Source organism: Pipistrellus kuhlii, unplaced genomic scaffold (assembly GCF_014108245.1).
Source record: "Pipistrellus kuhlii isolate mPipKuh1 unplaced genomic scaffold, mPipKuh1.p scaffold_m20_p_7, whole genome shotgun sequence".
In the NCBI taxonomy this organism is placed as follows: Eukaryota; Metazoa; Chordata; class Mammalia; order Chiroptera; family Vespertilionidae; genus Pipistrellus; species Pipistrellus kuhlii.
This window is the reverse complement of record NW_023425573.1, coordinates 10,965,470-10,989,994: the sequence shown is the minus strand read 5'-3', so window position 1 is coordinate 10,989,994 and position 24,525 is coordinate 10,965,470. Positions and strand designations below refer to the sequence as shown.

Here is a 24,525-nt window from a genome sequence, read left to right as displayed (position 1 = left end):
AGCAGTGTTTCCCAAACTTCTCTCATGATAAGAATCACCTGGTAGAGTTGTTAAAATACAGATTTCTGAATCCCAACTAAGAAGTGCTAAACTAGAATTTTTGGGAACATATAGGTAAAATTGTATACTTAACTTAGTGCTCTGTCGTAGAGCACTAGTTAAATATACAAAGGTATACAAAAGTATACAATTGTATACTGAACTTAGTGCTCTGTCTTAGAGAAGTTTGGGAAACACGGGTTTAGAGAATCTGGCAAGAATTATCAGAACTCTTCCTAAATCACAGGTTAGGGAATGTGATTGAGAGGTGAGAGTGGGGACACATATGAAAAAGAAAGATTTTTGAAATCAAACCAATAATTTTTTTCTTGATAACTAAATGCCCAGGTATAGTCCAAATATAGTTAACATTTTATAGGAAGAAAATTTTCAGATCAATGTCTTCATAATAAAATCTGTAAAGGTGGAAGAGAAAATAGTACGTACACCCAGAGAAAGCTCAGCTCTAGCTACAGAGCATAACACTTCTCAATGAAAAGTCATGAAAAAATAAAATCTATGTAACTGAGATAAGAATTCAAACATTCCCAACCACTCAGAAGAAAGCAAATTGTGAAAAGATGAAATAGAATCAAGAACCCATCATATGCATTTCTCAAAAAAACTTCACAGGAGTGCTCTAGGCTTACAGAGATGGTATTCCTACCAACTCAGATGATGGAGAACAACCTTTCTGCTCATAATTCATGTCTTTTCTTGCTACCGTCTTCTGAAGTCTCAGAATCATCTTCATAAATAGTAATACAGGCTGACCTTCTAGATCGTTCTTCATAAGTTCCTCCATTCTTGGCATTTATCTTTTGCCTATAAAGAAAGAGAAAATGTATCACTATAGACTCAAAGAGTAGAGAGTAGGATATCTGGGGAGAGAGTGTGTGGTTTCATTCTTTCACTGGGAGCAATCTCTCTCAGTAGTTTTAAATTTAGTGAGATAGGATATGTGGGTGACCAAATGACCATGAAAGGAATTTTCCACTAAATCAACATATTAATAATAAATAAGTTCCCTTTATTAAAGTATTGATTGACATTTATTTCAATAATTTAAGATGTATCTTCAGGTTGCAGTTTAGTTTATGACCTAAAATTGATTTCCACAGGAACACAATGCAGCCACATCTAAAGGTAAACTACTAACATCTACATCCCTAAACTCTCAGGGGAGATGGATTTAAAAATAATCTTTAGTTTTTAAAATCCTGAATGCACTTAAAGAGTCTCAGATAAATAACATGTGTCATTTTGCTTAAAAACTAAAACACAGCATCATTTCAAACAAACTGGTTTTTTGTTGTTGTTGTTTTGGGGGGGGAACGGGGGAAGTGTAATTCAAGCCAGAATCCTATTAGTCTGTGGGCAGAGGCAGTCTCTGGAGGCTTTGAGTCTTTGCCTGATCCAATGAGTCAGAAACAGCCTTTAACATTGTCCTGTACTAGAGATTGCGAAGGGTAGAGGATCAAACCCAAAACAGATAGCCAAAATTAGGAGACAAAGGAATAATTCCCAAATGAAAGAGCTAGAAAATTCTCCAGAAGAAGAGATAAATGAAGCAGAGCTAAGAAATTTATCTGAAACAAGAATTCATAGTAATGAGGGTAAAATGCTCAACAGCATGAAAAAAGATATAGTAACTATCAAATGAACTGTTTGGTCACAGCAGGTAAATTCTGTGACCAGGCTTACAGTGAATATCTTCCTCCTGAAACTGCCTATACATTTGGGTCATTGTCTTTTTGGAAGTAATTTATAGCTTCTTTAGGAAACACCTGTGATCATCTTCACCTATTCCTCACCCAATCCCCTCCCCTTCCTAAAGATAAGTCAGCCATGTTTTTGCACCCCTTTCACACCTCAAATGAATGTTTTCTTCTCTCAGGAGCTGTATAGTGAATTTAAACTTCTCTTCAGCTTCAGCAAGCTTGGACTGGAATGTTTTCTCCAGATTTGCCGCTGCAGATTTCTGAAAGACATGTGCATTTTAATAGCTATCTTTTCCCAACCAGAGCTGTATGGCCGAGCTACACCAAGACCTGGGATCCTCCCCCAAATGCCCATCCCTACTCCAGCCAGGACTCACCTCCTTCTGGAGTTCCATTTGGGTTTGGTAGAGGGTGGTGTTCAGTGATTCTAGGATAACAGCTTGTGCATGCAACTCTTCCTCTATGACCTGTGTAAGAGGAAACTGTTTTGGATGTCTGCCCATTTATTCTCTTCTCTAGGTACCTGGACTAGAATGTTCAGCATCGACTTCCCTCCTCCTGTACCATTTAATCACTATGCCCTGTTAACCCTACCCCCTCCTTTTGTCTTCCCCATCTATACCCTCCCCTACAATCTCACTATCACTGCCCCAGTGCCAGTTCTCACCAGAGCTTAAATGGGTTGTCACAACAGCTAGCAATTATTCATCTATTAAACAAGTATTTATGAAATGTCTATGATAGATCCCAACTATATCACATTCTGGAAAAGGCAAAACTATAGTTAGTAAAAATATCAGTGATTGATAAGGGTTGGGAGGGAAAGGGAAGGACATATACTTGGAGAACAGAAGATATTTAGGTTAGAGAAACGATTTTATATGATGCTACATTGGTGACTATATAGCATTGTTGAAAAAACCAATAGAATGTACAACACAAATAATGAACCCTAATGTAAACTATGAACCTTAGTTAAAAATAATATATTAACAGTTTATCAGCTGTAACAAATGTAACACACCAATGCAAGGTATCAATAATAGAGAAAGTTGTGTGGGGATGGGGAATGCATGTGAAATCTCTGTACTTTCTGCTTAATTTTTCTGAAAACTTAACTGTTCTTAAAAAAAAAAGTCTGTTAATTAGAAATAAAAACCTACTATAGGAATGGGCTTTGAAGCAAGGTAGATCCAGTGTATTAGCTCTGGAATATTATGATGAGGAAGACAAATATAATTCCTACTCTTATGGGGGATACATTCTAGTGAGGAAAAGATAAAAAATTAAATAAAAGCAAACAAAATAATTACAGTAGTAGATTAAAAACAAATCTAGGATGAAGGTGGAGGACACAGTATAAGTGTGGGATTTACTTTAGAGAGATGAAGTAACTATAAAAATGAACCAGCCCTAGCCAGTTAGGCTCAGTAGATAAAGCGTCGGCCGGCAGACCAAAGGGTCCTGTGTTTGATTCAGGTCAAGGGCACATATCTTGGTTGCAGGCTTCTCTCTGGCCTGGGCCCTGGTTGAAGCTCATGCAGGAGGCAACTAATTTATAGCTAATCAATAGGCAAGCTTGGTAAAGTGGTTATAAGAATGCTCTGTGGCAATTGCCAGGGGGTGGAGGGTAAATGGAGATGGAGGAGGTTATAAGGAGATAAATAGCGATGGATGGAAACTACTTGGAGTGGTGAATGCACAATACTGTGTACAGACAATGCATTGTAGAAACGTGCACCTGAAACCTGTATAATTTTGTTAACCAGTGTCACCCCAATGCATTCAATAAAAACGGGGAGAAAAACAGTACCCGGAATCTATCTTGCTCCAAAACCCATTCCCTTACTTTGTAGGACATTGCAGTCTGTTTGCCTAACAATGAAGCCCTGCCTGGATGCTGAGGTATCATCCCATGCTTTCCTAATGGCTAATCATGTCCCACACATGTCCATTCTGGATCCAAACTGAATTTTCAGTGAAAGAAGAATCACAACGCACTTCGTGGGTCTGAACAGTTTCCCTTCAGGTAACTCGCACAGGGAAGTCTGAGGAGAGAGTTCCTTGAGGGGCTGGGGTGAGGTGGGCGATAATGAAAACTCCAAGTTTTAAAGAAAGGCTTGGAGTTAGACTTCCAAGGAGGCAGGATAGTACTTTCCAGAGGTTGAAGGAAAGAATCTGGCATTTTACTATTTAACCCTTTTGTGGTTTGAGTCATACTAGAAATGGAAGGCCTTTGACATTGAAGATTACACAGTATATTGCCCATATATTTGTTCAAACCAGGCTCTAAAAAGACACTAATGGATTTGTTGTACAGATAATTCTAAAATCCTTTTTGACTTACTGATTTTAGCAAACTCAGCTTTAGTTCTTCTGTGGGTTTTTTTGTGTGTTTTCTTTTTACCAGTTTTCTTTTTGGAATTATCATTGATTCCATTTTATTGAGAGTATATAATTTTATTGATTTTTTTAAGGCAAACATCTTTTTTATTAACTTTTTTCCATTTTTTTTAATTTAGGTATTATATGTTTGCATATCTTACCATTGCTCCCCCCCCCCCCCAATACCTGCCGTCCCTCCCCAGAGTTTTTCATCCATTGGTTATGCTTATATGCATGCATACAAATCCTTCGGTTGATCTCTTATCTTCCCCATATCTTCCTACCCTCCCCGCTGTAATTTGACAGTCTGCTTGTTGCTTTACTGTCTCTGTATCTATCTTTTTGTTCATCAGTTTATAATGTTCCTTATTATCAATAAATGAGTGAGATCATGTGGTGTTTTTCTTTCATTGACTGGCTTATTTCACTCAGCATAATGTTCTCCAATTCCATCCAGGTTGTAAATGATAAGAATCCCTTCTTTTTTATGGCAGCATAGTATTCCATTGTGTAGATGTACCATAGTTTTTGGATCCAATCATCTGCTGATGGGCACCTAGGCTGTTTCCAAATCCTAGCTATTGTAAATTGTGCTGCTATGAACATAGGGGTGCATATATCCTTTTTGATTGGTGTTTCTAGTTTCTTAGGATATATTCCTAGGAGTGGGATTACTGGGTCAAATGGGAGTTCCATTTTCAGTTTTTTGAGGAAACTCCATATTGTTCTCCACAGTGGTTGCACCAGTCTGCATTCCCACCAGCAGTGCACGAAGGTTCTTTTTTTTTCTGCATCCTTGCCAGCACTTGTCATTTGTTGACTTGTTGATATTAGCCATTCTGACAGGTGTGAGATGATATCACATTGTCGTTTTGATTTGCATCTCCCGGATAATTAGTGACTTTGAGCATGTTTTCATATGATTCTTAGTCTTCCTTCTGTCTTCTTTTGAAAATATTCTATTTAAGTCCATTGCCTATTTTTTAATTGGATCATTTATCTTCCTTTTATTTAGTTGTATAAGCTGTCTGTAGATGTTGGAGATTAAACCTTTATCAGTGATAACATTTGCAAATATGTTCTCCCATACAGTGGGCTTTCTTGTTGTTCTGTTGATGGTTTCTTTTGCTGTAAAAAAGCTTTTTATTTTGATGTAGTCCCATTTGTTTATTTTCTCTTTAGCTTCCATTGCCCTAGGGGCAGTATCGGTGAAGAAGAAGTTCTTTTGGCATATGTCTGAGATTTTTGCTGCCTGTGGATGCCGCTAGTATTTTTATGGTTTTCCGTCTTATGTTTAAGTCCTGTATCCATTTTGAATTTATTTTTGTGTATGGTGTAAGTTGGTGATCTAGTTTCATTTTTTTGCATGTATCTGTCCAGTTTTCCAAAAACCCTTTATTAAAGAGACTGTCTTGACTCCATTCTATGTTCATGCCTACTCTGTCAAATATTGAGTATAGAGGTTTGGTTCGATATCCGGATTCTCTATTCTATTCCATTGATATATATATCTGTTATTGTGCCAGTACCAGGCTGTTTTGAGAACAGTGGCTTTGTAATACAGCTTGAAATCTGGTATTGAGATCCCTCCTACTTTATTCTTCTTTCTCAGGATTGCTGTGGCTATTTGGGGTCTTTTTTTGTTCCAGATGAATTTTTGGAGAGTTCTTTCTAGGTCTATGAAGTATGCTGTTGGTATTTTAATGGGGAGTACATTGAACCTATAGATTGCTTTGGGAAGTATGGACATTTTGATGATGTTGATTCTACCAATCCATGAACATGGTATGTTCTTCCATCTGTTTACATCTTCCATCTTATATCTCTTTTTTCAGTGTCGTGTAGTTTTCTGCATATAGGTCTTTTACCTCCTTAGTTAAGTTTATTCCTAGGTATCTTTGTTTTTTTTTGGTGCAATGATAAATGGGATTGCTTTTTTAGTCTCTGTTTCTGTAAGTTCATTATTGGTGTATAGAAATGCCATAGATTTCTTGATGTTAATTTTGTATCATGCTACATTGCCAAATTCATTTATCAAGTCTATTAGTTTCTTGATGGAGTCTTTTGGGTTTTTTATGTGCAATATCATGTCATCTGCAAATAAGGACAATTTTACTTCTTCTTTTCCAACTTGGATGCCTTTTATTTCATCTTCTTATCTAATTGCAATGGCTAGTACTTCCAGTACTATGTCAAACAGGAGTAGTGAGAGTGGGCATCCCTGTCTTGTTCCTGTCCTCAGAGGAAATGGTTTTAGTTTTTGCCCATTGAGTATAATGTTTGCTGTGGGTTTATCATATATAGCTTTTATTATGTTGAGGTATGATCCTTCTATTCCCACCTTGTTGAAAGTTTTTATCAGGAAGGGTGTTGGATTTTATCAAATGCTTTTTCTGCAGCCATTGATGTGACTATATGATTTTTATCTCTCAATTTGCTTATGTGATGTGTCAAGCTTATTGACTTGCGGAATAAATCCTACTTGGTCATGGTGTATGATCTTTTTGATGTGCTGCTGGAGCTGATTTGCTAGAATTTTGTTGAGTATTTTGGCATCTATGTTCATGAGGGATATTGGCCTGTAATTCTCTTTCATTGTGTTGTCTTTATCTGGTTTTGGTATTAGGGTGATGCTGGCTTCATAGAAGGAACTTGAAAGTGTTCCTTCCTCTTGAATATTTTGGAATAGTCTGAGGAGGATAAGTTTTAGTTCTTCCTTGAATGTTTGGTAAAACTCTCCTGTAAAGCCATCTGGCTCCGGGCTTTCATTTGCTGGAAGCTTTTTGATGACTGCTTCAATTTTTTCCCAAAGTTACTGGCCTATTGAGATTTTTAGATTCTTCCTGATTGAATTTTGGAAGGTAATATTTTTCTAGGAATATGTCCATTTCCTCCAGGTTGTCAAGCTTGTTGGAGTAGAGTTGTTCTTAGTATTTTGTAACAATCCTTTGTATTTCAGCAGAGTCTGTTGTTATTTCACCTCTTTCATTTCTGATTTTGTTTATTTGGATCCTCTCTGTTTCTTGGTTAGCCTGGCTAGAGGTTCATCAATCTTGTTTATCCTTTCAAAGAACCAGCTCTTGGTTTTGTTGCTCTTTTGTATTGTTACTTTGGTTTCTACCGGGTTTCCCCAAAAATAAAACATCCTCTGAAAATAAGACCTACTTACAGGTTTCCTTCTGAGTGAAACATAAGGCATTCCCCCGAAAATAAGCCCCCCCGCCCCCAGGCTCTGTCTCAGAATAAAAATTAATTTGCCATAAACTGGTCGCTAGGGACACCCCGACTGGTGTCTAGCAACCAGTGACGTTACACGGAGTCCTGACATCACTGCTGTGTGGAGGCAGAGCCGAGGTCAGAGTGAGCAGTGAGCATGGGGTGGGAGAGTGGAGGAGACTTTCACAGATGCGTGTAGAAGAACAGGAGTATTAGAGTGGATGGGACAAGGTGAAGGTGGTGAGTGCTGGTCTGTCTCTGGTGACACTACCTGATGCTCGCTGCCGCCCTTATGATGACTGAAGGTTCTCAGTCAGTGGCAGACTCTGCTCCAGCCCAGATCCAGGCCCCAGCAAGCCCAGTTTCAGTCCCCAGGCAGGCCCCAGAAGGAAAATGTCTGATAAAGGGATAGGGGGAATGTCTGGTGAAGGTGTTCAGTGGCACAGGGGTGGGGGGAGTGGGATCACTTAAAATGACACAGGAGGATCAAAAGGGGTTACTAAAATGGTAACCCCCCCTCTGATTCTCCTGTGCCATTTTGATTCCCCCTTTATTCCCCCTGTGTCATTTTAAGTGATCCCCTTCCCCCCACCTAGATACCCCAATTCCTTTTTTTTTTAGCCCTAGAAATGAGCGCAAAAAGAAAAAGCTACTCCGTGGAGTACAAGAAAGGAATTGTGGAAGACTCTTGGGGCCAAAATCTTACTGCTTTCTGTAAAGAGAAGATGTTGAATATCCAATTGGTCTGAAAATGGCGAGCAGAGTATGGTAACCTCATTGAATAAGTGGACAAGGGAAATGCTAAAAAGCACAAATGTGGATCAGGTCGGCAACCATTATTTTCTGAGCTGGAAGACCTGATCTGTGAATGGGTTGTTGACAGGACAGCAGAGGCTTTGGTTGTGAATAGGGCTCAAATCCAAGAATTTTCCCTTGAAATGGCACCACAGTTTGACATAGCCCTCGAAGACTTCAAAGCATCACAACACTGGCTGGATAATTTCCTTCAGCGAAGTGAACTGTCTTTAAGAAGATCTACTGGTACAACATTGTTTAGGTTGGAAGATACTCAAGTTATTAAGCGAGCACTTGCATTCAAGTCCTTTATTGATGGTGCTGACTTCTCTAAATACAATCTTTCCAACATGATTGCTATGGATGAAACTGCAGTGTTTATAGGCCAATCATCTCAAACAACAATTGAACAGCGGGGTGCCATCTTAGTGTACATTCCCTCCACTGCCTATGAAAGTGCACATGTTTCCTGTATTTTGGCAATTCGTCTGGATGGCACTAAAATCCCACATTTAATCATTTCTAAGGGCAAAAAGGAAAAGATTGAATGTGTTTTGGGCATTTTTATTCTTGAAACTGAAAAAGCCACACAAGCAGTTATAAGGAAGTGGGTCGATTTAATGCTGCCGCTTGTTATGCGAGGGAGCCAAAGAGGTCTGCTAGTCTGGGATGCAGCCAGCACTCACCACACTAAAGACATGAAGACATTTCTTCATAAAGAAAAATAGATCAGATAATGATTCCCGCAGGAATGACGGCCTATCTCCAGACTCTTGATATTGCAATAAGCAAGCCATTCAAAGACAATTTGCACATGGAAATTAATGACTACATTGAAAATAGAATGGAGAGAAATCAGTGTGGAAACTTTGTGAAACCTAAACTGGAAGAAGAAAAATCACTGACAGTTGCATTGCAAATTCACTGCGAGCAGGCTACCTTGACAAGAAGTACTCATTTAAAGACAGTGCTATTGCTAAACATGAGAGATTTGGTCCACTGATTCTGAAAGAAATGGAGTCACAAGAAATTCACCAGGAAATTCAGGAATTGGATTGTTATGATGATGTTCCAGAAGATGATGACATGATTATCATTGAATAAATGAGTAAATTCTTGATACTGTAGGATTCACAGTTTGTCTGGTTTGTTGACAACTATCGTACTACCGTACTGTATACAGGTAATAAATTTCCTTTATTTTCTTTCTTTAAAAAAAAAATATATTTTATTGATTTTGTACAGAGAGGAAGAGAGAGAGATAGAGTGTTAGAAACATCGATGAGAGAGAGTCATCAATCAGCTGCCTCTTGCACACCCCCTACTGGGGATATGCCCGCAACCAAGGTACATGCCCTTGACCAGAATCGAACCCGGGACCTTTCAGTCCCCAAGCCGACGCTCTATCCATTGAGCCAAACTGGTCTCAGCAAATTTCCTTTATTTTCATTTAACAATAAATGTGTACCATATTCTTCTTCATGGAAAAATAAGACATCCCCTGAAAATAAGACCTAGCACATCTTTGGGAGCAAAATTAATATAAGACACTGTCTTATTTTCGGGGAAACAGGGTATGTCATTTATCTCTGCTCTGATTTTTATTATTTCCTTCCTTCTGAAAACACTGGGCTTTTCCTGTTGCTCTTTTTCTAACTCTTTGAGTTGTAGAGTTAGATAATTTATTACAATTTTTTCTTGTTTTTTTGCAGTAGGCTTGTAGAGCTATAAACTTCCCTCTCAAGACTGCTTTTGCTGTGTCCCATAGATTTTGGATTGTTGTGTTTATTGATGTATTTGTAAGGTGCAACAAGAAAAAAAAAATGAGAAAGCTTACCTCTTTGGCCTTTTTTAGCTCCTGTAATTGTGAGGTGTTATTTTCATGTTGTATCAAGAGCTCCTAAAAGTAATTTTATTTGAAAAAGTTCAGCAATGGGGTTCTGGCACTTCTTTAAAAAAAACTAATAAAACCAAAATAGGATTCAGAAATATAATGTAATAGTTACCAAAGTTTACATATTGATTTCATGAAGCACACATTATAAACTAATGGCATCACAGGTTGAAGTTAAGTAATGAAAATCTCACTCAGGTTAAACCATAGTGCATTGACAAATAGTAAAAGAAACATTCTCTTCAAAGGCTTTTCTGGTTAGCATCCAGGTTTAATACTGTTATCTATGCAGTTCCCCCAAAATTGAACTTTATACTCAATGCAATTCCAGTCTGGTTTTCTTAACAAGATAATTCTAAAACTTATATAGAAATATAGAGGATACAGAAAGCCAAAATAATTTTGAATAACAAGAGCAAAGTTAGATTTTTACTTATTGATTTCCAGCTACAGTAATTAAGATAATGTGCTGTTGGCTGAAATGAAGGCAAATAGTTGAATGGAAAAGAGTGGAGAGTCCACTGCCTCCACTTTCCAGATATGACAAATACACTAAGGCAACACAATGGAGGAAGAAACGTTTTTTTAAAAAAAACAAATCATTCTGGAACAACTGGATATCCATGAGGGGATAAAAAGAACTATGACTTCTATCTCACACACAAAAATTATTCAAAATGGATCACAGAATCATGAAAGCTAAAATTATAAAGCATTTATATAAAAAAAATGATATCTTAATGTCCTTGGAATAGTCAACAATTTCATAAAGGAGACACAAAAAAGGTATAACCATAAAAGAATAAAAAAAACAACAAATCTTGAGGGAAGGAGGGATTACTGGAAAGGAACATTAAAGTGCTTTCTGGGTTGATGAAATGTTCTAGATCTTGATTTGGGTGTTGGTTACATGGATATATATACATTTCTCCAAACTCATCATACTGTATATTTAATATCTGTGCATTTTGCTAAATGTAAATTACATATGAGAGAGAGAGAGAGAGAGAGAGAGAGAGAGAGAGAGAGAGAGAGAGAGAACACCCATTTACAGGTTATAATCAGTGTCACTGGAGGAAGAAGAAATACATGAAGATGATCAAATCTCTCCCCACTAAGAGGAACTACCACTATTTCTTATTCAAACATATGAGCTCTCCACACCCCAGAAGCATTATTTCAGAGCATGCCCCATTCCTCATTATTGTTTTGCTCAGTAATATAGTGAATGTCATACATGGGCTTTTATTGGAGAAATTAGTGGCTTTTCAATGAACATGATGGTTAGAAATGGGCTCTTAAAAATGGAATATTAGAGATTCTATGCACTTTGTATGAAATGGGTACAAAAATCTAACAAAGCCTGTAGCGTGTACACTTAGGGATGGGGTCTTAGGCTTGACCCCCAGTGAACTGTGTCCTGTGTAGGAGGAGCTCTGGTTGCCTGATGCTGACTGCAGGGTTACAGAAGGCTTATAGAAGCCTACTTCCGCAACACCATGGCAAATACCTATGCTGACTCTTTCATGCACCCCAAAACTCAGAGAACTGGTGGTATAACTGCCTGGACTTGCTGGCTAATGCCTGTTTGTTTAGTAAATGTCCACGTGTTTGGTAGAATTTTGTCTGAGACCTGCTTTCATTCTAACCTGGTATTAGTGTCAAGGTTGTAGGGAAGTGACTTTCAGGAGCTGCTAACCCTTATAATCTCTTTTAGTTGCTATCCTTATTTACTAAGAGTCGTATATGACCACATTTGCTTAGTTTAATTTGCAACAATACCCTTTCGCTTCAGCCATAGTCAAGAGTGAGAAGGATATTCAGAGACTAGGATTTTGGTAAAATAGGGAATTTTAGCTTCTGCATGTTTCACATTTTTTATTTCTTGTTAATTACAAGTTTCATTCCAATAACTCTGTAGTGTGGCTATCTAGATAAAGAACAGCAAAACTGTCTGTCTAATTGCATATGTCCCAGGGAAGCTTGGGAAGGAGAAATATTCCCAGGAAGATGGAAGCTGGTCTAATTACCAGGGCATCCCTGGAAACCGGATGTCCCTTCAAGACTGCACATTCCACCCACGATGTGCTGTGGGCTGACTCACCTCCTTCTCTCGAGTGAAGTTCTCAAAGATAACACTGTAGGAGTCACTTAATTTTTTCTTTTCTTCTTCCGTCTCTAACTCAAACTTTTTTGTCATCTTATTTTCTGTGGAAATGAGAGGAAACCACTTATAGAAGGTGTAAACGTGGGGAAAGGACAGGTGCAGGGAGATAACCAGAATATAAGTAGATAATAGAAAGTCCAGCCTGGGTCAAGCCCAAGGTGCTTTCATCCTGGTGTTCAGCCTCTGACACACACACCTGGAGAAGCTTGAGAGTGAGGTCAATAGGGTGGTGGCTCTCAATCACATCAGCCCTGCAGGGTTACCTCTAATGTTTCCTGTATTCTTCATGTAGTTTATTTTAGATCCGTTGCTTATTGTTTTGTTTGTTCTCTTGGCTGAAGCAACCACTGTGCTTTCTTGAATATCCTTATCCTATATAACAAAAGGCTAACATGCAAATCGACTGAATGGCAGACTGACAGGCCATTATGATGTGCACTTCTCACCGGAGGCAGATGCTCAATGCAGCAGCTGCCCCTGGTGGTTAGTGTGCTCCCACGGGCAGCGGGGCAGGGGAGGGAAGGGAGGGAGCACTGCTCAGCCAGAAGCCCTGAGCCTGGCTCATGGCTGGTGAGCTCAGGGAGGTGACAGGAGCCTCTTCTATCTCTGCAGCAGCACTAAGGATTTCCAATTGGCGGCTTAGGCCTGCTTCCCATGGGCCAGGCTGAGGGACTCCTCCCTCCCCCAAGTGCATGAATTTCATGGACCAGGCGTCTAGTCTTAAAATATAGCTCTTGGCTAACATGACTTTTCCAGCAATATAAGACACTTTGTACTTAGCCCTGGTGTAGAGATAGGCTTAAACATTTTTATTGTGTGTGGGGTTTTTTTTGTTTTGTTTGTTTGTTTGTTTGTTTGTTTGTTTTGGGGGGCAGGGAAACTGCCAGGAGAGATCCAATCAATATTGAACAGAAGGAAGAAGGGGTGATGGGGCTAACAAATTTCTTCTTTAGCATCACAATACTGAATGGATAAGCAGGCAACTCCCGGGCTCACAGGATAAATCTAGATTCAGCTACACTGGTCTCCAAGAACCAGTTGTAACATCTTAACTTAGACTTTGACAACAAGAGATGAGTGTAGTATGAGTAGCTAGAAATCTGGGAGTTGACCTGGGCTATGCCACACCGAGATTCTAAACAAAGCCACCAGCAGGAGCAGCTCCACATTCCCTTCCCAGTCTAACTCCAGGGTCTTCATGCTACCTTCTAGCAGTCCAGTGTCCCCACCAGGGCAGAAATGGCCTTAAGAATTAACTTTTCCAGAAGTATCTGCATTGAAGTGAGTAATTTGTTAAATCAACTAAATTTGATATGAATTAGGTTGGGGTAGGATGTGAAATAGGTTTGTAGAGGTTGCACCCCTAACTCAACTAGTCTTCTAGGTCAGGGAACAGAATCTTTATAAATTCTTCTCTCCTTTTTCTATTTATGAAGCTGCTCGGGGAAGGGTGTGTGTAGAAGGCTCACCTATGTATGATCCAAACTCTGAGCTAAGTGTTGGAAATATTAAAAATATATAGCAAGCCCAGCTGGTATGGCTCAGTGGTTGAATGTTGACCTATGAACCAGGAGGTCATAGTTTAATTCCTGGTCAGGGCATGTGCCTGGGTTGAAAGCTTGATTGCTGGAAACCAAGATCAACAGTAATTAATATAAATGTGAGGAGTCTACCAGAAGGCTGAGTTTAGACTCCCTTTGATATCCACAGGGTGAATATTTACATTGTATTACCTACTGCTGACTCAATGGCTTAAAGTAGTGGTCGGCAAACTGTGGTTCTCGAGCAGCTCTTTGGCCCCTTTAGTGTGGCTCTCCCACAAAATACCACGGCCTGGGAGAGACTGTTTTGAAGAAGTGGCATTAGAAAGTTTAAAAAAATCTGGCTCTCAAAAGACATTTCAATCATTGTACTGTTGATATTTGGCTCTATTGACTAATGAGTTTGCTGACCAATGGCCTAAAGCAAATTCCCCAACATGATAATCTGTTTATTGAACATTACCATTGGTATGTCTGTTTGCATTCCCGAAAGGCAATTGTGTATTCTCTAGTAAATAAAAGCAGCTGGCAGTGGAATTTGACTACTACAGTTGAGCTTTTTCCTGGCTTCCCCCCATAATCAAATTAATATTTCTTGTCTTGTGTGTCAATTTGTGCATCAACTCTTTCTCCAAGCCTTTGAATCGAAAGCCACACTGGCCACACTTGGTCCCCAGTGGGGGGCATGCAGGCGGCAGCTAATTGATGATTGTCTCTCATCACTGATATTTCTAACTCTCTCTCCCTTCCTCTCTGGAATCAATAAAAAATATTTAAAAAAATAGAAATATATAAATGTATTAAATCAATGTTATATACTTTAAACTTATACAATGTTATATATATCAATATCTCTATATATGTATCAAACAAGGCTTACTTGGGGAGGATGTGGGAATATAGAGTACAATCCAGTACAATGGATTGTGTTGCCCCTCTTCCAACAACTGAATATTTGAAACCTAATTTAAGAACTTTTTTCCCTGGAACTTTGGAGTCACCTGTAATTAGATAACAAGTCTACATTCTTACAGATGTCCCAAAGCTTGTTCCAGCCCATGATGGCCAAACTTGGAATCAGTGAGTGTTAGAAGGTGTAGGAATCTCAGGTGGCTGAACTTCATAAAAGACTCCTTCCTGTCACTTTCTTGCAAACTCCAGACACCTTCCATTTGGGAGTCTAGCCATGTGGCTCATCACCTCGGTGAATCCAACGCTGCCTTCCTTGAGTCGAGACCAAGCTTCATGGAGGTTTTTCATCAAGACATCAGAAGTTTCTGTACTCACTTTGCTGTAGTAGGATCTTTTCCCGTTCTAACTTCTCATTCTTCTCCCATTCTGCCTTCTTCTTTGTCCACTTATCTTCCATTTCATCATAAAGGCTGTCCTGTGGAGGCACAACGGCAACAGAAGCAAAGGGCCCTGAGAAAGGCTGCACACTGGCCCAAGGCCCAGCAACAGGCCCTGTCAGCTTCCCTCACCTGGGACCCTTGCTGGGGTGGGGAGCTCTATGTGGGTGACTGAAGAAAGTAAATTCCAGCCCAGCCCCCTTGAGTGCAACTGAAGCTCAAAAGCCTGGTCCTGCACAGTGTTTGCAGAGTTTAAAGACAGGTAGTGCTCCCCATGTCGTCAACTCCCTCTGATTCATGACTTACTCATAAAGAGCACATGAAGAAACAAAAGAAATGCCTAGTAGTTAACTTGAACACTTAGAAAACAAGATGTTTTTCAGTGATCATTTCCCTCAGCAAACCTAACTTCCTTTGTGGTTAACGTTAAATAAGCCTAACCATTTCATGACAGGGGGGCCTCAGAAGGGGGGATCCAGGGCCCGGATGCCGCCAGTCAGAATCCTGACTGCCCTCCTTGTGAGGTTAGCAATGGAATTTATATTGGGCCTGTGCATCAGAGCTCGTTTGTAATTGTTTGTGGCCATTTAAACAGAGGTTCTCTCGTCATTTTCAAGGCCGGTGGGCAGCTATTTCCAGAGAGGCCACACTCTCTGGAGAGGCCCAGACTAAGCAAATACCAAGTATCCAAAGGAACTGGGCAGCTTACCTGCTCATCAACCTGATGCTTCTCTGGTCTATGGCGCTTCCCTGACTGTATGAAGGTACATCTTGAAAAATGAGTTTTGGATTCTAGTTCAAAACTGAAACTATGAGTGGTAAATTGAATTTCAGAGGTGGTGCTGGTTTCCCCCTTTGATAGGATGATCAACTACCCTTGTTTGCCTGGGACTCCAGATTTTCGATGCTAAAACCCAGAAGTCCCAGGCAAAATGGAATTAGTTGGTCACCACAGGATGGGGACTTGCTGCCTCAGCCCTTCCCTATCCATTCCATACTTCCCACTCTCTCATCCCCTAGGAAGAAATCCTGCCCTAACTCTGTCCCTTGGCCTCCATCAAATTAATTGATTAAATGAATGAGTTACGCCCTGAGATGCTAGAGCACTTCCATGTTCTGCTAGAGGGAGTAGTGCAGAGTGATACAGTCTTTCTGGATGGAAATTTGGCCAAATATATCGAAGACCTTTACAACAGTTATTCCTTTTGATCCAGAACTCTATTAAAATCAAAGATGTCACAAAGTACAAATATTAACAGTCATTGTCTTGGGGTAGTGGCAGTTTTTCTTTTCGTTGCTGCTGTTGGTCTACATATTTCCTTTAAAAAAAAACACTAAAAATAAAATAACATAACACTGAGCAGGTATTACTTTTGTAACCACAAACCTATTTTTCTATGGGCTTCTTTAGGGCCTGGGTGACTGACTTGTCATGCACGGGAGCCATCATAGTCCAAAGGTGCACTCTCCTCCCTGGGCGCAGTCAGTGTGTGCCACTGGGGTGCAAGGATGCTGGGGAGCTGATGGAATTATTTTCTGGGGCAGAGATCAAGATTCATCTCATCATCATCAAGCAAGAGAATGTGTCTTGCTTCTCTTACTCCTTACTCTTGTAATCCAACAAAGAGCTCTGGATCTCACCTGATACATATAAAACATATTCTTCAAATACTTGTATTCCTTTCCCATCTCCTCTGGACAAAAGGAAAACAACAGGATAAGCATTATTGCTCTGAAATGCACACTTTCAAATTCAAATGTGAGCTCTCTGGCACACCTTTCCCATATCAAACTCATCCCCTTAGTGGTAAAACCACGGTGTACCCCAGAGACCTCTCTGGAGGCTTATTAGAAACATAGGATGCCTGAACCCCACCCCAACCCTACTGAATTGAGCTCTCAGAGGAGAGCCCCAGTATCTGTCAATAATATGCTTCTCAGGCGATTCTGATGGACACCAAGTCTAAGAACTAAGTCCTAGGATAAACCTGAGTCTTTGGAAGAAGAGAAGCAAAATCTTGTAGCATGCACCTGCCTCTCTCTTTTTAAAATCACGCTTTCTAGTGTACATTGATTTTGAAAACATACATGTTCTCTTAAAAAAAAATCTGGGAAATCAGCAAGGTATAAATACCACCTTAAAAAAAGAAAGGCAATGGAAGGGGAAAAGAGGTTATAGAATTTCTCCTCTCTGTGGACATTAGCCTATGAACTCAGAATTCTGAAGAAGACACACTTCCTCTTCTCAAGAACAGCATAAACAATGGAATAAATGGCCAACACAACCCATATGGATTATGAGGCCACACAAATCACAGTGTGTCAGTTAGAATTTAATGACACCATTTTTCTGGTGAGGAAACTTCCTGAGTTAGAATAGTATTATATTTGCAGAACTTTAAATATATTTTTAAAAGTGCTTTCTCATTTTTATCACACTGATAAAGGCCAATATTACTATCTTCAATTCCCAGATGGGGAAACTAAGACTTGATACAAAGGGTCAGAAGGACATTGGTAGGCATGGATTCCCTATTTTCAGTTTCATTCTCAATCATTCCCTCTTCCTGAGCTTAAGAGGAAACCTTGAAAGTCTAGCTAAAGCCCATCATGGCCATGAGAATCTCTCAGCCCTAGACCTACATGGTCAGCCTCCCACCCCTTCATCATGGTCATTCTTCCGGGTCCTGAACGTACCTAGTTTTTCTTGGGAAGCCAACTTCTCTTCCTTTAAGGCTGCTTTGTAGTTGTTCTCCAACTCACTGAGCTCTGCTGCGTGAGCCTCTTTGAGCTCCCTGTGGGGCCCCGAGGGAAGGTCACAACCATCAGTGAAAAGAAGTCCAGAGTTGAGCTGTTTTATTCACCTGATCCCACCTCTCATCCCTCACACAGAAAGCCAGCAGGCCATCACTTTTTTGAGGCACTTTTTTTGGGGAAGAGAAGGGGAAAACCAGAGTTTTCATCAATCTCTATTGTGAATGGAGCTGGTGGGTGCCATAGGTAATGTTAGAGTCCAAGGTCTCTCTAGTCTCCATTCCAGTGTTCAAGATGAGCATTACAATGAAAGGCTATTTGAGCTGTCAAGCCAATAAAAGACATGGAGGAAACTTAAATGCCTATTAGTAAGTGAATGAAACCAATTTGAAAAAGGCTTCAACTGTCTGATTCCAATTGTTTGGCATTCTGGAGAAGGCAAAATTACAGAAATAGTCAAAAGATCAGTGCAATGGTTGCCAGGGGTTAGCAGTGAGAAAGGGATAAATATGTAGATCACAGAGGATGTTTAAGGCAGTGAAACTATTCTGTATGGTCTATAATGGTGGAATATAGACCTAATAATATACTAATAATAGAGGAATATGCAAATTATCTGGGACACTGTCACAGTAATAGTAATGACCAGCAGGCTGCCTGGGGTGACAAGGCTAGCAGGGGGGACTTGTGGGGTGACCAGGCTGGTGGGAGGGGGCAATTGGGTGTGACCAGGCAGGATGGGGGCTGTTGGGGGTGACCACACTGGTGGGGGTGCAGTTAGGGGTGACTAGGCAGGATGGGGGCTGTTGGGGGTGACCACACTGGTGGGGGTGCAGTTAGGGGTGACTAGGCTGGCAAAGGGGTCAGTTGGGGGCTACCAGGCCAGCAGGGAGGGCAGTTAGGGGCAACCAGGCTGGCAGGGGAGGGCAGTTGGGGACAATTGGGCCAGCTGGGGAGGGCAGATGGGGGTGATCAGGCTGGCAGGGGAGCAGTTAGGTGTTGATCAGGTGGCAGCGGTATAGTTAGGGGGTGATCAGGTTGGCAGGCAGAAGTGGTTAGGGGCAGTCAGGAAGGCAGGCAGGTGAGCAGTTGGAGCCAGCAGTCCCATATTGTGAGAGGAATGTCCAACTGCCCTCGAGGGGTCCAGGATTGAAGAGGTGCAAGGTGGGCTGAGGGACACCCTCTCCGGTGCACGAATTTTGTGCACCAGGCCTCTAGTATAATAATAAAAGGTTAACATGCAAATCGACCAAATAGCTGAATGACCAGCAGAACAACCAGTCACTATGACCACTAGGGGGCAGATGCCCAATGCAGGAGCTTTCCCCAGCCGTAGACCCCAGGCCCCAGGCCAGCCAAGGTGAGTGCCAGGGTGTGCCCCCTTCTCTCTCTCCTCCCCCCATCGCTCTGCCAATTGCCATGTAGAGGTAGGCGACTGGTGGTAGAGGGGGGTGGGGCTGGCGAGTGGGCAGCACCAGGCCAGCCAAGGCAGGTGCCAGTGGCCCCCCACTCCAATCACCCCACTGGTTGCCCCACAGATCAGCCCTGATTGCCCACCAGGCCTAGAGACCTTACCTGTTAAGCCTCACCTGAGGATATTTTTCCATTGATTTTTAGAGAGAGGGAAAGAGAGAAGGAAAAACAGAGAGAAACATCAATGTGAGAGAAACACATTGATTGATTGCCTACTGCATGAGCCCTGACCAGGGAATAGCCTTCAACCAAGGTACATGCCCATGACTGGAATCAAACCCAGGACCCTTTGGTCCTCAGGCTGATGCTGTATCTACTAGGGCCATAGAATGTGTGTTGACAACATCAAGAGTGAACGCTAATGTACACTATGGACTGTGTCAGTGCAGGTTCATTGAGTGTAACAGATGCACACCAGCAATGCAAGGTGTCAATAACGCCATAGGACATGCAGATGTGAGGTGAGGGAATATATGGGAAGTGTCTGTACTTTACACTCTATTTAACTATGAACATAAAACTACTCTAAAATGAAATTCTATTAAAAATAAATAAGTTAGGAAATAAAATAAGTTAATCAATTAATTTAAAAATTTGTTTTTTAAGGAAAAAGCCTATGACTCCATTAGGAAGACTTCTCTCCACCAGGGCTTCTGAGCCCAGCAGGTAGCATGGAGGGGATTTTATAGGTTTCCTCACCCACACAGACAACACACCTCATTTACTTCCTCTTGGTTTGTCCTTGGCTCTGGCTCCTGCCCCTCCCATACCTTCTTGCCATTTTACCCAGGTCCTGACCTAGCAGCCAGGGAGAGCAGCAATAAGAGGAGAGGAGAGGAGAAAGAGGAGGAGATGGAAGAGGTTGGGCTGAGAACCACAGCTGTCTACCACAGAAATCTCACATGGAAATTTTAAAAGATCCAGAGACAGATCAGACTGTTGGACCTCAGAGGGTAGGTAGAGGAGGGTGAGGATAAGGGGAAGAGATCAACCAAAGGACTTGTATGCATGCATATAAGCCTAACCAGTGGTCACAGACAAAAGGGGGCTGGGGCATGCGTGGGAGGGGTTTGGGATGGGAATGGGGGGATGAGGACAAATATGTGATACCTTAATCAATAAAGAAATTTGAAAAAAAGAAAAAAGAAAATAAAAGATGGTTCTTTGAGGCAACCAACAAAAAAGGAGATTATAATGGGAATGAAACAATTGTATAAGAAAGTGCCAAACCTTTTCTGTGCCTCAAATCAAACCATCCTGCTCTCCAAAGACATGCATCTCACCTTCCCCACCCCTGGTTACCTAGCTCCATTTGAAGTAGGGGTGTCGAACTCAATCAGAGAAGGGGCCAAAATCTAAAATCCAGCCTAAATCGCGGGCCGAATGGTTTACTGAACAGTCATAAACTGTCATTGTGATGGAAACGCAGCGGAGTGCAGTGATGACAGAGCGGTGCGGGCCACATTGCAAGGCCTGGCAGGACGGATTTGGCCCGCGGGCCTTGTGTTTGACACATGTGATTTGAAGCATCTGAAATTCAGTGAACTGAAGTCCTGGAGGATGCAGGAGCCTTAGGGCCTCCTGCACACAAGGGCTTTTGCCAGAAAACATACCTGCTCTTGTTTTCAAAGTCCTGCTTCATCTCAGCACAGCGCTTTTCCATTTCATTGGAGAGCTGCAAATGAGGCCATCATCAGTAACACAGGATTGAAGACCCCACTCCCACTCCAGTCTGCAACTTTTGAGAAGCCTTCTGACTCAAGGGGTGCACCCCGCCCCCCCCCCCCACACACACACACATGTCTCTGTGTCATTATGAAGGAACAGAACAATTCTTGTCTTGCTCTGTGTGGTCTGGCATGTGATCAGCTTATAGTGTTGGTGCACAGAAACCATCCTGTCACCACCAGGTTTTGTGAGCAGGCTTGGTCCTCTCTGCTGGGCTGTAATCTCTTTGTAAGAGTGTGGCCTTAAACCCCCCAAATACTGAATTCAATTGAAAGATCATTTCTTAAACAAATGACTTGGCCTGGAAGAGCCAAAGAGGTCTTCGAAGAACTTTAAATCCAGTGTTCAAGACTCACTGGCAGGATGTCTGGGTTCCAGCAGGCAAGTGCTGCCCACTTCCAGGTGACCCTGCATGCCAGCACATCCAGTCCTCTGGCCATTGTCTCAGGAGGAGTGGACACTTCCAAATTAGTCAGCACCCAAGGGTTCAGGGCTTGTCCTTCCCTCTCTGACTGAACAGTGGCACTAGCACTCCTCTCTTATTCAGGGTCACACAACAATTTGGGGTGTTTACAGGTGGAAGAACTTTTATTTTTAGGTGAATGTTAAGGATCACAATCTGAGGTCCCTCCATGGAAGTAATCTCTAAATGTCTTAAGTGAGTGAAAATGGGCATTTTCTCAAATAAAGGTAAATGCTCTTAGGCTAATTATTTAACTTCCCAAGACTCAATTTTCTTTGGGTAGAAGAACCACAGCCCACAAACCTGCCAGGGCTTTCAGATAAATATAGTAGTAATGAGTCATTAGTAAGGGAAGGTTCAGTTTGAGTCATAAGCTGGGTCCCTGTAGGATTCGGAAGCATCTGGGGTGCATGAGAGGGTGAAGGCTGGACCCGCTGGGAAATCAACCTTATACAAGTGCGTTTCAATAACAACAGGCAAGAGGGGGAGGGGGTCTGATTATGCCTCTGGTTTATCACTCCAGTGCAAGCCACCAGGCACACCTGCTCGAAGTGGGGAAGAAGACATTATGATAAAACAGATGATAAAATCTAAAGGAGGTTTCACCAAAATCCCCAGGAAACCCAAAGAGTATAATTTACATCAGCGCCATCTGAAGTTTTGGCTTTGGTAGTTTCAATAGCAACAGGAAGTGGGGACTGAAGGCTTTTGGCTAATTTTTTGAGCAATACTGAAAGTGCTGACTGCAGTGGTGTCTAAGCAAGAGCCTCCACAACCTTTGAAGCTTAACTTAGCGCCAGGCCGGAAATGGCCAGTGCCCCCTCGTGTGGAGAGAACAATGGTGTTGACACCCTGCAGGCACTGGGGGAACTCACAGAAACTCAGCTAGGCCTGGAGGAAGGACTTGAGTTCTTGCAATTATGGAGGAGGATGGAGACAGAGAAATACCATTGGGTGGCCCCAGTCCTATCCTCAGAACTCTCGCCTGGGCAACATGGCTCCTGTGAGTCAAGTACTTGGCAGCATGCCTGGAAGACAGTGTGATCTGAACACCTTGGTATTTCCTGTACCCAGAGAAATGTCAGCTAGCTTAAGGATCACTCACCTTTGTTTCAGAAGACTGGTGGTCTCTGTTCATTTGCTCTATTATCATCGTCAGATCTGAGATCTGCTCTTCTAGGTCAGTAATGATATCAGTCCTATGGGATAAGTAATTCTTCAGTCACCCACAGAGCTTTATCTCATGCCAGTCAGGCCTCTTCCTGAGTATGAATGGATGAGGGAGAGCCAAGCCACGTTCTGTACTTGCTCCACCATCACTGAGGTGGGGAGGGAGGGGTAGAGGAGTGGAGAGAAGGAATGTGGCAGTAGGGTGGCTGAGCCTCAAATATGGCCCTTTTGGGTAAGTTAGCCAGAACTGAGTGGGGTGGTTTGGTGGCCTACTGAATAGAAGGGGAAATGGAATATGTCAGAAACCTACCCTGTTTCCCCGAAAATAAGACAGTGTCTTATATTAATTTTTTCTCCCAAAGTTGCGCTAGATCTTATTTTCAGGAGATGTCTTATCTTTCCATGCGCTAGGTCTTATTTTAGGAGGATGACTTATTTTCAGGGAAACACGGTATTAGGGTTTGACCTTGATTTGGTAATGATAGTTGAAATGGAGGGGGGAGAAGTTCAGAAAATTAGGAAATGAGAAGGTGGGGGATAGGATTGATGCTGACAGTGAATCATAGGCAAGGAATAGGCCAGAAACTGGATGAGGAGGAGATTTAAGAGAGTGGCTTTCACCAGTTAGAGAAAGAGAAGTATCACATGATCTCACTCATATGTGGAATCTAATGAACCAAATAAACTGATGAGCAAAAATAGACCCAGAGCTTTAGCCAGTTTTTCTCAGTGGGTAGAACATCAGCCTGCAGACTGAAGGGTACTGGGTTCGATTCCGGTCAAGGGTACATGCCCAGGTTGTGTAGGGGGTATGTAGGAAGCAGCCGATCAATAATTCTCTCTCATCACTGATGTTTCTATTTCTCTCTCCCTCTCCCTTCCTCTTTGAAATCAATAAATAAATTTAAAAGAATAAACCCAGGGACATAGAAGTATGAACACACTGTTGAACCAAAGAGGGAAGACCGGGGAGAGTGAGTGGAAGAGATCAACCAATAAACTTGTACGCATATACGCATTACCTGTGGATAGAGACAATGGCATGGTTAGTGCCTGGGGAAGGTGGATGTGAGGGGGCTAGGAGAGATTAATGGAGGGAAAAGAAGGACGTATGTAATACTTTCAATAATAAAAATTTAAAAGAGAGAGGAAGAGAGAGAGGCCTTCAGACTTGATAAAGGCTTTCTGTGCTTCTGGGTCTGCAGCCTCCATGATGTCTAAGATTGCTCTGTTTGGTTGACCTGGAGTAGACAGAGTGGTGGGCAGTGCTGTGTGCAGTGCAGCAGAGAAGAGGTCCTAGACTCAAGAGCTTGAGAAAACAAAAGGATGTGGGAGGAAAGGACATCAAGGCATGAGAAAGAAGAAAGTGTATGAGAAAGTTGAACAATAGAGAATTCCTAGCATGATCTTCAATATAAACAATACAGCTTTACCAGGGAATAAAACAATTGTGGGCTATTGTGTTTTATTATGCCACAACTGGTGACAACTTTCTTAATGAGGCCAAGAGGTGCTTCAGGGTGCTAGCTTGACTGTGAGTACATGGCCCATCTCCTGGACAGGGCCTTCTGTGCAGGGCACAGCAAACCAAACAGGGCCTGGAGGGAACACAGAGACTGGAACCTGGTTTCGCTAGGCCAGCTCAGATCTGAGTGACTTCATGCATGGCCCCGCTGAGTAGTGGGCCTATGTGTCCTTCAGCCTTATCCCAGTCTGAATCCCTTCCCAAATAAAACCACTGCTAACAGCCTGGTTGTATCCTTTCTCTATACCTATATACTAGGTGGTGTGTGTGTGTGTGTGTGTGTGTGTGTGTGTGTTCTGTTGCTA

The 24,525-nt window shown here is 41.8% G+C and overlaps 1 protein-coding gene across 1 annotated transcript in view; it reads right to left on the bottom strand.

Annotated features, from left to right (window-relative positions):
• Nucleotides 1-244: 244 nt before the first annotated feature.
• FLACC1 (flagellum associated containing coiled-coil domains 1) overlaps nt 245-24,525 on the bottom strand; it is a 39,574-nt gene continuing 15,293 nt past the window's right edge. The window contains exons 6-15 of the mRNA XM_045575485.1: nt 22,631-22,724; nt 20,948-21,009; nt 17,805-17,902; nt 16,749-16,801; nt 15,046-15,145; nt 12,155-12,258; nt 9,994-10,056; nt 2,138-2,227; nt 1,911-2,020; nt 245-864 (exon numbers count right to left, since the gene is read on the bottom strand). Coding sequence (XP_045431441.1) covers nt 738-864; nt 1,911-2,020; nt 2,138-2,227; nt 9,994-10,056; nt 12,155-12,258; nt 15,046-15,145; nt 16,749-16,801; nt 17,805-17,902; nt 20,948-21,009; nt 22,631-22,724 — 901 coding nt within the window. The 3' untranslated portion in view covers nt 245-737. The remainder of the gene's footprint in view (nt 865-1,910; nt 2,021-2,137; nt 2,228-9,993; nt 10,057-12,154; nt 12,259-15,045; nt 15,146-16,748; nt 16,802-17,804; nt 17,903-20,947; nt 21,010-22,630; nt 22,725-24,525) is intronic.